Source organism: Halichoerus grypus, chromosome 13 (assembly GCF_964656455.1).
Source record: "Halichoerus grypus chromosome 13, mHalGry1.hap1.1, whole genome shotgun sequence".
Lineage (NCBI taxonomy): Eukaryota > Metazoa > Chordata > Mammalia > Carnivora > Phocidae > Halichoerus > Halichoerus grypus.
Genome location: NC_135724.1, coordinates 26370849 through 26385474, shown reverse-complemented (window position 1 = coordinate 26385474; position 14626 = coordinate 26370849). Strand labels below are relative to the sequence as shown.

General features: G+C 39.4%; 1 protein-coding gene across 1 annotated transcript in view; it reads right to left on the bottom strand.

Moving 5' to 3' along the window:
- The window catches only part of SKOR2 (SKI family transcriptional corepressor 2), a 33760-nt gene that overhangs the window by 11212 nt on the left and 7922 nt on the right, over window positions 1–14626 (bottom strand). The window contains exons 4-5 of the mRNA XM_078060120.1: window positions 6866–6931; window positions 6387–6485 (exon numbers count right to left, since the gene is read on the bottom strand). Coding sequence (XP_077916246.1) covers window positions 6387–6485; window positions 6866–6931 — 165 coding nt within the window. The remainder of the gene's footprint in view (window positions 1–6386; window positions 6486–6865; window positions 6932–14626) is intronic.

Genomic DNA, 14626 nt, shown 5'->3' with positions numbered 1-14626 from the left:
GATGCTTAACAACTGAGCCACCCAGGCACCCCTTATTTATTTTTTTAATTTAATTTAATTTTATTATGTTATGTTAGTCACCATACAATACATCATTAGTTTTTGATGTAGTGATCCATGATTCATTGTTTTCATGTAATACCCAGTGCTCCATGCAGTACGTGCCCTCCTTAATTCCCATTACCAGGCTAACCCATCCCCTCACCCTCCTAGAAGTTGCTACTCTTTAACACAGCAATCCTTTCAGGAGTTTATAGTAGAGGAATCATTATAGATACGTGCAAGGATTTAGTTCCAGTGATGTCCATCGTCTAAAACTTTGATAATTTTAATGTCTAACATAAAAATACATTATAAACTCAAAATAGAGTAAAGACCTAAATGTGAGACCCGAAACCATAAAGAATCCTAAAAGAGAGCACAGGCAGTAATTTCTCTGACATCAGTCATAGCAACATTTTTCTATATATGTCTCCTCAGGCAAGGGAAACAAAAGCAAAAACAAACTATTGGAACTACATCAAAATAAAAGCTTTTGCACAGTGAAGGAAACCGTCCACAAAACAAAAAGGCAACATACTGAATGAGAGAAAATATTTGCAAATGATATATCTGATGAGGGGTTAGTATCCAAAATATGTAAGGAAGTTTTACAACTCAATACCAAAAAGACCGATCTGATAAAAAATAAATGGACAGAGAACCTAAATAGGCATTTTCCCAAAAAAGATATCCACATGGACAACAGACACATGAAAAAATGCTAAGTGTCACTCATCATCAGGGAAATGCAAATCAAAACTACCATGAGATGTGGTTACACCTTACCCCTGTCAGAATGGGTAAAATAAAAAACACAAGAAACAACCAATGTTGGTGAGGATGTAGAGAAAAAAGAACCCTCGTGTATTGTTCATGGAAATGCAGGCTTGTGCAGCCACTGTGGAAAACAGTAATGGAGGGTCCTCAAAAAATTAAAAATAGAAATAGAAATACCAATAATTCCGCTACTGGGTATTTACCCAAAGAAAACAAAAACACTAATTTGAAAAGATATACGTACCTCTATGTTTACTGCAGCATTATTTACAATAGCCAATATATGAAAGCAACCTAAGTGTCCATTAATAGATGAACAGATAAAGAAGATGTGGTATATATACACACATGGAATGTTATACAGCCATAAAAAAGGATGGGTTTGTGTTTTTGTGGGTTTTTTTTTAAATTTTTTTTTTTCCTATTTGGGACAACATGGATGGACCTGGAGGATATTATATGTTAAGTGAAATAAGTCAGACTGAGAAAGACAAATACCATATGATTTCACTCATATGTGGAATCTAAAAAACAAAACAAATGAATAAAACAAAAAGAAGAATTAGACCTATAAATACAGAGAATGAACTAAGAGTTGCCAGAGGAAAAGGGGATGAGGGGATGGGCCAAATGCGTGAAGGGGAGTGGGAGATATAGGCTTCCAGTTGTGGAATGAATAAGTCATGGGAATAAAATCACAGTATAGAGAATACAGTCAGTGGTATTGTACTAGGGTTGTATGGTGATTGATGGTAGCTACGCTTGTGGTGAGCAGAGCATAACCTAGAGAGATGCTGAATGACTACATTGTACACCTGAAACTAATGAACACTATGTTTCAACTATACTCAAATAAAAAATTTAAAAAAAAAGTACATTGATGACTCCCTGTAGTAGTGGAAAGAAGCTCATGTTAAGTGAAAAACAGGAGAGTAAAAAATGGGGTGTATAATATTTCATTTTGTTAAAAAAAAAAAGATTCAACATGCATTTAAAAAGCTGAAACTCCAAAATGTTAACATTGGTTATCTCCAGGTGACAAGATTATGGGTGATTTTTCTTTCCTTTTCTTTGTATTTCTGTATCTTTATGGTTTCCTACAACAGGCATGTGTATAACTTTTGAGATATAAAAATTGTTAATTGGCAAATGGAAAACAAACCCTAAAATTTCTGCTATGTTCTAAAGGTTGATGAAGGCACAAGTTAAGTGGAGATTAAAAAAATCATTAAGCTAATTTCTCTAATGAGACTTACTTAAAACCCAGCTCTTTCTAGAAAATGATAATATAAAAGGAGGTAGCAGAGGAAAGCACCAATGTGCAGTGTGCCACCCAACACGGTGGCAAGGGCTGTGCTCTGCAAACACGGACAGTTTGAAAGCCCAGGGTTTTACAAACAGCAATAAAAAGTATGCAGCCTACATTCCCAGGACCAGAAAAAAGAAAACCCATATGGTACATCTGGTCCACGTGGTAGATCCTACTCATCAAGCAATAGGCTTTGGGGCTTACTTTGTTTACATTGTATTCATTTTGTTATCACTACTTTTAACAACTGTTGGACCTTTTCATCCATACCGTGTTTTAGAATTCCTCCATCGCTCCGTCTCTGGAGGACGATACAAAAAGAGAGAGGAAACCACTCAACATAGAATGATTGCGGTTAAGAGCCAGAGGTGAAAGATGGGATAATCATATTCAAGTAGATAAAATATAGTTTGTTTTTAATAAAAGTAACCTTAACAGTAACATGGAAGAGTAGCTCTTTAGAAGAATCTAAAATGATGACATAGTCAAAACCTACTACTGAAATATTTCACAGAGCCCCAGTCACTGGGCCTTCCCTGTCCTAACTGACTGGCCTTTCCATCAGTTCTCTCCAGTGCCATGAATTTGTCACATGCAAATCCAAGGACTCAACTTATGAGCCCTCACTAATCTCCTTTATACAACAGTTTTCAGCTTCCCAATCTCATTCTTCATTGTCGGTTTTAATCTCTTCGAATAGGACACCAGAATGTGTATCAGTCATGTACTGAGAGCATGTCCTGTGTCCACAATAGAGCAGGTGCCATGCAGGCAGCTACAGGACACCCTTTCCTGAACCCGTGAACAATGCCATGGGGTAGAGAAGAGTAGCAGGTGTAAAACAATCTGAGAGGAACCAACACAAACACCTGTGGAGCTAGAAATAAACACAGTAGGACGTCAGCAAAGAGTGCCTACTGTAAGAGTAGGAAAGCTTCCTGGAGGTGGTGGTTTGAACTGTGTCCCAAATGATTAGGAACGCTTAGATGAGGGGAGGCATTCCAGACTAGAGAAACATAGTCCGCAGAGGTGGAAAGCAAGGGGAGAGAGTGATCTGTAGGGTAACCGGAGCTCAGCAAGGAGGGGAGTGGAAGTAAGACCGGAGAGGCATGGTGGGCCAATTACGGAAAGTTTTGAGAGTCAGTCAGGAGTTAAATTAGATACAACATGACCAACAGTAGGGGATTAATATAGCTTCTTGGGTAGAAGATTTGGAGCCAGAGGTAGAGCTTTGGCAAGACTGGGCTAATGGCAGTGGGCAGAAAGGGCTGGAGTAGGGAGAAAGGAGAGGGCCCAGGGCACCCTGTTGCAGTGAAGAGGGCCTTCTCCACTGGTTGCCTCATCCAGCAACTCTTTGGCAGGTCCCCAGCTCAGGGCTGAGTTGGTACCTGTGGCTAGAGAGTGAAATGAATGAAAACTACAGTCAAGGGATGGATGCCATAATAAAGGAAGGTATAGGGCTCTGGAAGAGAAGGGAGAAAGAGGAGACATAGCTGTTAGGGAAGGGGGAAACAATGACTTTGGTGGCAACCATGACTTCCAGATTTATAGCAAGTAGAGACACCTGCTTATTCTTCTTCCTCCAAACTTCTGTCCCCAAGTATGGAGATCTGCTTTCTCCTCCTCCTCCCCCTTCCCCTCCTCCCCACCCTTCCTTGTCCTCCTCCTCCATCCTTTTCTGATCTTTACATTTACCGTCTCCATGCCCAGGATTCATTCCTGTGGTCCTAATTAGCCCTCAGAACCACAACAAGAAGGCTAGGAGAAACTCAGAAATTTGAACCTATTTTAGAAAGGCTTTTCTAGAGCTCAGTGCTAATCACCTCCTCCTCCTCCTCCATCCTTACCACCACCATCCTCATAGCTGACAGTACCGAGCACATCTCTCAGGCTGGGCTATGCATAGCACTTCACGTGGTTCCTCTCATTTACTCCTTGCATCCTCCCACAAGACAGGAAGTATCTGGCCCATTTGACCATTTCCAAGGTCCCACAACCAGGAAGAGGCAGAGCCCCAGAGTGAACTCAGGTCTGGGTTCCTAATCCTCACACGTGATAGCTTAGCTGAGGTCCACAGTGTTCTAAGTAACACGCTTTTAAGTGTCATGACTGAGAGTCCCCTTCCTAGTAAAAGGCTCTGTGAAACTCTGGCCAGGATTCCTCTATGCTCCCTTCTGATGCAGCTTCACAAAGTTCCGTTTTCCCCCCTCTGAGCGAATCTAAATCTGTCTGCAAGCCTCATGGCCTCTCACATTTAGTAAACAAGCACGTAATGCACATTTGCTATTTTCATTGGTGTGAAATTAACTGCCTCTTTGCGGTATGTCTAAACCACGCATTATTCAAACTTGGGCACACACATGCCACTTCCTTGGTCAGTGGAGTACGCTGCAGATAAAAAACAGGAAAAAAATTTTTTGTTCTTTAATTGAAGTGTTTCATGGATGTGGCAATCACAGAGGATTCAAAAGGATGAATGACAGGTCTGAATCAAAATGGGCCGGTTGAACTGTAACATTCTAACTTCTTTTGAACAGAAACAGGTACATACTCTATGGCAGGGCAATTAAGAAGGAAAATGTACCAATTATTATAAATTACTTAATTCCTTAAAATGATTAATTAGCTTTTATCAAGGGGATAAATTACAGATACACTGACTTTATGGGGAGTTAGGTGGGTACTTTAGGGGTTCAATGGCACTTTGACCCACTCTGCCAGATCTAAAAGCAAGGATTTGCAAACTCAACAATGAGATAAACATCAGCTCATAGGGGAAGCAAACAATTCAAGGTCTGCTCATTGCTGTAAGGAACTGGGTATTAAAATACTGTTTTAGAAATGAGAGAACCGTGGATCCTTTGGAAGCACTTGGTTTTTAAGATCTCAGAGATACTTTTTAAATGTTTCTTTCTCTTTTTCTTGAAGCCACAATGTCATGATGATCCTAACACACTATTAAAAGCTACAGGCCATGCTCCACCCTTCCATCTTACTCCGAGCCCTCAGCAAGCAGTCTCGAAATTCAAAACACTGAAACACTGTGAACTCCTAGCCTCCCCTGTGGGTACTGAGAGATCACAAACTTGGCAGACCCTACTGCTCCTTGTGGTCAGAGCTCTCCTCCATCATGCATCCTCCTTGTTTTTATCCCTGCTAAGTGCTCGGTGGAACTCAGTTCGAGATGTGCCAGGAACCCAGTCCTCTTCAAAGCTGCTATCCGAGAAGGCACGTCTTTTAGTTGTGCTGACGAACACATGTGAGAAGCCCTGGTGAATGCAGACCTTCATGCTCACGTTATTAAAATTGTCACAAGTACTAAAAAATCTCCCAGATGCTGGCCCATGGCCCTAGCACAGGAATTGCCAATGTGAGTTTTGTGGTTCCCAGATTCATAACAAGGGGCATGCTGACATTTTAAAAAAGGGTCCCAGAAAAAACTAATATTAAATTTACAGAATTCAAAACATAAGTTTACATACCAATTTCTTTCCCACTTTCCTTTCTCTGGAGCAAGGAATACGACTAAAAGAAACTCCAAAAAGCTTGAAAAAACCGCACTGTGACATATTTGTCCAAATGTGACCCAGCCCAAGGCTGGTGAATTTTAGAAATGTGGACACCTAGCATTAAATTCTAGGACTCTGGGAATAGAACCGACAGTTTTTACGCTACCGTATCTGCCACCAAATTTGGAATGGAATTTTAACATTGAATATGAATGGAGAATTCAGAACTGCTAAGTTATACTAATCTCAGTCAATCAAATAAATACATGTACACTGAATTGTTAAATTGTAAATCTTCATATTTATACACATTTCAAGCACCGGGAAGCTCTCCAGCTATATCCAAGAATAAAAATTAATTGTTCTTTTGTTTTTCCTACCTTGGAGAATAAAAATACCTGAGTAATTCTTTTGTTTTGAAATATACAATCTAAAAATATCAGAGTATTTAAATATGTCTACATATTTAATGATATATTTGCCTACATATTTTAAATACACATAATACATACACACAGATACACAAATATCAATACAATAAATACAAAAGGTTCTCATAAGAAATTTTATCTGTGACCTGATTCAAAGCACAAATAACAAACTAAAATTTCCAAACATTTAGACAGAGGCCACGGGAAGACCCCGTGGCACGTGACACAAGCACTTCATACTCAGAAGCCTATTTTTAAGCATAATAATAGAAACATCATCACATATCATAATGCAATAAAATAAAAGTGATTTCTTACTGAATACTGGGAAAGATGTATTTCCTTTTAACACTTGGAATTCTTGTTCTAGTCGTCTCCGTAAATCTATTTGTTCAAATAAAACCTTCTGAAGTTCTTCTAATAAAGAAAAACAGAAGAGTCATTTTACTAATCTTTACAAATAACTCTCCAGAGAACTGTTATATATGGCTATTTATTATTATAAGACAAAATATTTTACCAGTTTAAAAAGTGTTACATAGACATAGGATAGATTTTGTGCAGAAATCCATGAATATAAATCAATGTAATATATTATTTTAAAGTATTATATTACAGTGTCATGTATTGATTGATATGTATGCATTAATCTCAATTATATCCACCCAATGGTCCATATATTATTCATATGTTGCTTGTCAAGCTTAAAATATGGTGTAGAACAAAAATATCCTCCTATTATCTCCATGGTCTTTTGAAGCTAAGAGAAGTTCTACAGAATTAAAACTTTTCTTTACCTTTCCCCATATTTTCAACATCCTTTTTGAGTGAATGAGGTGAATTTGTCTCTTGTGTGTGTTCACCTTTAAAAAAAGGAGAAAAAATATTGGTTTTGTGTAGTCTATTTTCTGAAAGTTTTTCTTTTCATTTTCTTTTTAAAAAAATATTTATTTGAGAGAGAGCACGAGGGAGAGGGAGAGAAACCCAAGCAGACTCCTCACCGAGCACCAAGCCCCACGCAGGGCTCCATCTCACAACCCTGAGATCATGACCTGAGCTGAAACCAGGAGTCGGACACTCAACTGACTGAGCTACACAGGTGCCCCTCTTTTCATTTTCTTTTAATATCTACGAAGGAGCTTGGTTAATATGACTTGAAAGTGGGAGTTCTCAGAACCAAACGCTGTCCTCATTTACCCGTGTACAATTCCCCTGAAGCACGGCGAGAGCTGCAGGAAAAGAGGACGCAGTCTACCTAGCCTGAAGTGGCAGCCCCCTCCCCCCACCGCTCTCCACTCGCTACAACGCAGGTCCTTGCTCCATGGGCAGAAGAGGAGGTTGTTAACGTATCTGGAAGAATTCGGATCAGAGTTCCTCTCCTTCCAGACGTGAGGGAGCCTAGTGGCAACTGGAGACCCTCAAGGCTGTGGAAGCAGAAACGTCCTCCCTTCTCGGGTCGCCACAATTTGGGGGCAGTTAGAAAGAAACAGGAGGAGGCTTTTGTTCTCCTTGGGAGAGAATGTATAAGCCTGGAGTTTTCCTAAAAACTGTAGTTTTTTTTTTTTTTTTTTAATCAACCTAAAACAGAGGTGTGAAATAAGTTATGTTACTTTGTAATATTTACATGCTTGCTGATAGTTTCAGAACGACTTGGTCTTCGACCAATAAAGACTAGATTGTGGATAAAAGTTAGGTGCTGTTCTTACCTATTGTGTTTATGTGCTAACTAGAATGATGGCAAGCTAAGAAAACGGATTTACGTACAGTCATACATTGAGTCTGCGTAACCTACAAGACATAAATAAACCAAAGGAATCCAATCATTTAGCTAACCAGAATTTGTTTTTCCAATTTCAACCTGCTATCTGCAAATATCCACATAATATAATTAAGCTGGCCATTTTCATGGACAAGAGGACAGGCGAAGGTGCTCTCAGGTTTCATGGATTCCCCCTTCCTTGACCCCCTGGGTTAGCTCCTTCCTTTGCATCCATGGTGCTGTCTGCTTACTCACTTACCACACCCACCAGGCTGTATACTACTTTCCTGTATGGCCAATGCCTAGGGGAACGCTGGACACATAACAGGTATTCAATAAAGTATTTCAGTTGTCACTGAAAGGAACCCCAGGAGGCCAAACATTCTAAATGACAGTACAGGCCAGAATGCATCATTTCAATTCTCTCCTCACCATTCATTCATTTCCCTTCCTCAGCAAGAAATAGAATAAAATGGCCCTAGGCACTGGTAGGAATACTGGGAGATTTCACTGTCAAGGTAAAAATTCCTGCAAAGAGGAAAACAGAATTTCTCCACAAAGCAGTGGCCTACAGAATCAAGGACGGACAGGAAAATTTTAATGTGATACTATAAATGTTGATTCTGCATTCTACTCAATGACCATGGAGAGTAAGTATTTGCAGGAATGAGTGGATTGCATATATGTGTGTGTATGTATATACATACATGTGAATATACATATATGCAAATATTCCTGCACATGTGCATAGTGATGAAAAGGTGCTTCCCCAGGCTCCCCCTCATTAGGACAATAATATCTTAGACATCTCTGAGTTCCTTAATGACAGGCATTTTCTCTACCATCTAGATCATATCTGTACAACCTCATTCTCACTTTCGTTTTAGACACGACCTCTCTCTATAGGCTTTGCTCATTCAAACCTGGCTTTCTTCTTTACATAGAACCATGAAAATATCTGCGAAGCGTTTTAAATATACACTTCACTCTGATTCCTAGAAAATACTACTCCCTGAAAGAAGAGTAACATGAAGGTTGATAATAAATCATAAATATATAAACCAAGAATAATGGCATTTTGAAATGAAAATAAATGCCTATTATGTGCAGTTTTACCTGTTTACTCCAGTCTCAGTCAATCAGTTAAATGCATAGCTGTTTCATAGTCACATACAATGTTGAGTCTGAACAAGAGAAGAAACAAGCATGCGTGTACGTCTGCAACCATCTGCAGGGCAGAGGGAGGGTTTACCATCCTTCACTGTCCCAAGCACTGGAAACATGATTTAAACGAGACCATCCATTTCTGAATAGGCAGCTCTAGAAGCCATGTCCTTATCACATTATAGACCTTTTTGATTCATCAGTGTATTTTGTGCACTGTTTATCTTACATTATACTTCAGTTGGATAATTAAATTCAAAAATGGAACTATGATATGTAAACATACATTTCTTTTCTACTTCACAGTTAGGAGGTTGACATAGGTGTGAAACCATTAAACAAATGGCTGGTGCTTGGAAACTACTTTAACCACAAGCAAATCTACCGATAATATTAAGTTTTTCTCTTCACCGGCTTCGTGGAGCTTTTATTAATATTATACATCAGTGTCTTATCTCAAATAGATACTTTGCAGCAACTTCTCGGTAAAACCTCCCAATTTGGAGCTTGGAAGATTCAAATGTTTCACTTATAAAGGGTTTTTTAAAATGGTTAAATGTTAGGTAAATAAGGAGCACAGACGCTTCAGCTGCCTTTTTGTGTATCTTTTACTGGACTGTTGCCTTTTGTATATTACTAATCTGTGAAACCAGATTGTTAATGGTGGTTAAAAATGACCTCTGGGAGCCTGGATATGTTTGTTCACTATTACTGCTAAGGTTTTCCATCTGGTTAAAAAAAAAAAAAAAAGGCAGTCTAATACTAGATTAAATAAATGAGATTTAGTTGACAATGAGCTTCCAATTTTTATAAATATTCCATTAGGTTAAATGCATTTTACTTTTCCAAAATTAATGAATGGATTTGGAGACATCCAGAAATTAAAATGCTCACTTTCCTTCCCACTCTATTCCCCATTTAAAAAAAAAAGTTACAAAATGGCAGGGGGAGATTTTAATTGTGTTGAGTTATAGGAGGGAACATTATAATATGGAAGGAACATCTTTCTTAGAGGCCAGGCTTAACTATATCTTAAGTTAGACTGTCAAAGAAAACAGCTGGGTGGCTTAAAGTTGGAGAATAATGGATAATAAGCACATAAAATGCATCCAGTGGACTGATGTGACCGGAATCTGCTGCTCAGGGACATGCCTACACCAGGACTCCACAAGTGCCCGTTCATGGAGCCAGTTCGCTGTGACCTGCATCGCTGCCCACGAATCCTGCCTGCCTTGAAAGGCAGGGGCAGCACAGCGCCACGTAGGGGGAAACCACACCCTTGCCGAGTGCCCTGGAGGCCAGAGAGCCTGGGGCCACAGGGTTGCCGCTCCCACGGTCTCTCCAGGATCCTCAGCACCAGGTGGTCCCACATTCCAGGTGAAAGTTCCACCCCACCCTTGGTTCTGCCCTCACAGAGCCATCGGAAACTGGGAGTACAAGAGGGATGGATGTGAGAATATGCCGCACTAAAGCAGACACGAGCGGTAAAAAGCAAATGAGGGGGAAGTGGAATATCCAACAGAAAAAAACAAACAAACAACTAACAAACCCAAAACAGGCAACAGATTCATTAGCACCACCTTTCAAGGCACAAGAGTAATTACTTTCTCTTAAATATCATGGCACACCTCTGCTCAAGAACCATGCGATGGTTTCCCATGGTCTACGTTGCATAATTCACTCTAAATTCCTCCCCCGGTGCCTCCAGGTTCTCCCATAACCTTGTTCCATTCAGCTGAGCCAAGCTGCCTTTCTCTATCAGCAAGCACAAACCCTTTATTCTAGTTGGGCCTTCATTCCTCACACCCGCTGGCTCTGCCTTATGTTTTTGCCCTTCCCAAGGTGCCCCATCTACAATAAGAATGCCATCCAAGTCCCTACTCTTCCGTAAAGACTTCCCCAACTTCTGCAAATGCTGTTGATCCATTCCTTCCTAGGCTGAAGTTCCAAGTGCTTATTGTCTTCACTCGACCACCTGACGTTGTAGGGTTTCAACTCAGCAAGCCTAGTCTTCCCCAGCTAGAAAATCTGCTTTCTGAGGGCAGAGAGACCTTGCCCAATAGGTAACCCCATCACCTCTACCGTAGGGAGGGGCACAAATACTGTTTGCTCTTAATTTAATTCAATCTGGTTTGCAGAAGAAATACAAAGCAATGCTACTTTAAATCCTCAATTGTCATAAGGGGTTTTTAAGCACGAACTCATTCCTATGAATGAAAAAGCACATTCTGATCCATTTGGATAATTGAATACATACTCTATATTTTCAGTTTACAGTTTTCAGTTTGTGATGTTTCCATTTGTGTTCCCGTCTGACATTTTGAAAATTTCTTTCAGAGCTAAAATCATAGCACTGAATTTTAACCAAGACACGAAAATATTAATGTTTATGTCTGCTGTGGCCTCCAAGGGCAAAAATACCTTACATTTTCAGAGCTCATTTAATTTTAAGAGCCAAACAAGTAGGTCAGATGACCTGTTCAGTTGGTGGTCATGGGACGGGGCAAAAAGCTGATTCAATACATAATTACTCTTTTCAGGCTAAACTTGAATTCAATAAACAAGATCATTCAAATATTGCACCTTGCATGTGTATAGGGTTTACGAAGTATGCAGGGTACAATATGCAATGCCTGACATTTGGATAAAGAGTTAAAACGCTGGCATTCACCCATCCCTTTTATGGAAATACCTTCTCTCTCCTTTTGCTCCCCTCCTCGGGGTTCTACTCCCTGGAGCCTGCAACCAGCATTCAGAGGCCCCATGCTGTAGCCCCAGGGGCTAGCAAGCTGCTTCCCACTAAAAAGGCTTCTATGTTCCTTTGGGACCAGGACCGTTGTTGACAACACTTCATGAAAACATTTGGAGGAAACGTTCCCATTGAAAGAAAGGGTGTCATTTAATTGTACATTGAAGGATAAATTGAGTCAAGGAAACTATTTTGGTTCGGGGCTGTGCCTCTACATAAGAATGTAGACATGCCCTCTAACATTCGGATGAAGAGTGAAGATTTCAGTCAAACATCCAGATGTTTCCAGAGTTGGTGGGTGGGGTCTCCTGTGCCACCCTACGTGCTCTGGTGCCACTGAGCAGACCCTGGAAAAGCAGCTGTGACTGTAGAGATTGTGGAAGCTCCTGCACAAGGTCGTGCCCTCGGGGCTGGGCTGAGGCTCTGCTCTCGGCCTCCCAACAGCCTCAGCCCAGGGCCTGGCCTTCTGTGGAACAGACTCCATTTATACAGGTCTAACTCCCCAATAAACTCTGCATTCTAATCATTAACCTTAATTTTAGAATCTGGTTTTAATTTTGATTTGCTGGGATTTTTACTTTCTCTAACAACCGATCTTAGAGGTACAATGCGGATGGGGTCAAAGTTCATCTGCAGTTAGCGAAACTAGTGCATTTAACAATCACCAAAATGCAGCACAACATATGGTTTAGAGAAGTTTTTAAGAACACTTTGCATTAGGGCATTAAAAAATCAATGACACAGGGGCGCCTGGGTGGCTCAGTTGGTTAAGCGACTGCCTTCGGCTCGGGTCATGATCCTGGAGTCCCAGGATCGAGTCCCGCGACGGGCTCCCTGCTCAGCAGGGGGTCTGCTTCTCCCTCTGACACTGCCCCCTCTCATGCTCTCTCTCTCTCTCATTCTCTCTCAAATAAATAAATAAAATCTTAAAAAAAAAAAATCAATGACACAGAAAGCGAGGTTAAATAATTTTCTCCTCTATCAGGAGGACACAGACTTCTGCTAATTTCTTGGGGTTAAATTCTACATTAAATTCTTCCCCTGTGATGTTTGACACTTCACTGAGGTCACAGAACAGAAGAGAAAAGAAAATCAATACCACTGGAGAGCCTATGCTACAGAATGAATTAAATATTAACTCCATTAGTGAAAAAAAAGGAGTAAGAGCAAGATTAATACCAGGGAAATCATAGCAAACTAAGAGTTATAGCAAACTTTATAAATCATGATCAAACTTTATTGCAAGTTTGCATACACATTGCTTCTTGAATTAGTATATCTTGAGTTCGTTTAGAATTCTCTGGAGTTTCAGAGCTTGTGCTTTCAATAAATGCTATTTTTTTTCTGGAGAGTTTTTCACTGTCCTTCTCTATCTCCTTAAATGCCATATAAATTTTTAAAAAATCATTAGGAAGCAGGGAGATTTTTTTTATAAATAAAGAAACTGATATCTAAAATATGGGGATAATTTAATTTTGAAGACATATATTGAAAAACCTCAAAATTCATTGTTCATAAAAATGTCTGTAGTAATTCAGAGGTGGGAGGTTTTATCAAATTTTACAGGTGGATAAACTGAGGCACAAAGCAGTTAAAGTATTTACCCAAAGTCACCTAGTGAGAGAAAACTCAGATCTACCAGTTGTACTCCTTAGAATTTTTTTTCTTCTTCTTTTCCTTTTTTTTTTTTTTAAATCATAAGCATGTTCTAAGATTGAATGGAATAATAAATCAGAGTGCCTCATTCGCTATATATTCATGAGAAGTGTAACTGCTTCTTACTATTCTCAGAAATCCGTCCATAGCATATTAAGTACACTAGAGAATCATACCAGTGAAAATCAAATTGATTTTAAAACTTCTATACATATAACAAGATGCAGCCACGCTCCGAGTCCAATGGTGCCGGCGTTTCTACAATGAAATGTATTGAAATCCGGGATGACTCCACTTCCATGATTTCCTTGACCTGCCATAGCTTTGAGCTGTCGCACCAGCTTACCCCACTGCATTCAATTTCAAATCACTTAACTTCACTAAAGTTATTCAAAACGGATATGCAAAACCTTACTCTGGGATTGCAAGCAAAATGCTGTCATTTATATTTTTCAGTAGGTAATATTTTGACCAAACTACCAACCCCCCCTTAAACTATATTACTTGGCTTTAAGCCATGGGTCTAATTTTAAAGAGACCTATGGATAAAAGTTCTACAGGCTTCTGAGGAATTTTGGCTGCTGAAAAACTTCATGTTTGGTCCTTCTAATTATATAGAAATAGAATATCTGCTGTGTGTAAGGCTAATGATCATTAGCAGGGAGGTTCTTAAAAAATCATTTAAAGATATCATCCTTTAGGTTCCTGAAAAGTAATAGTTACTAATAAGGCTGAAAGGTTGAAGGAAGACTAAATTTAATTAAAATGATGAACTAAAAAAAACCAAACAAACAAAAAAACAAAAAACTGGAACTAAGTATTGTTGCTAAACTGAACTTGTATCGGGAAACAACTAAAGCAAGTATCTATATTTTAAAGATATGTCTATATCCTTACTTGTTTTGAGAAAGGACATAGAAATTTCTTGGTAAACTACATTTATCATGGCCACGGGAGTGAAAAATTCATATCAAAATCAAAAACTGCATCCTGACTTATTAGGTAGTATGAGAAGATATTTTATGCTTCTATGTTGTACTGCGTGTATGCTGACATAAAATACTGGTATTTTCCAAAAATAATGATTAGATTAAACACTGGCACATGGTTCCATAAACCTTATCTGACCATATGTTTTTGCAGACCATTATTATAGTGTTCATACAGCATTACAACTTATCTTTCTTCCCCTTTTGATTGGAAGCAACCAGAGGGCACAGACTGGTATGG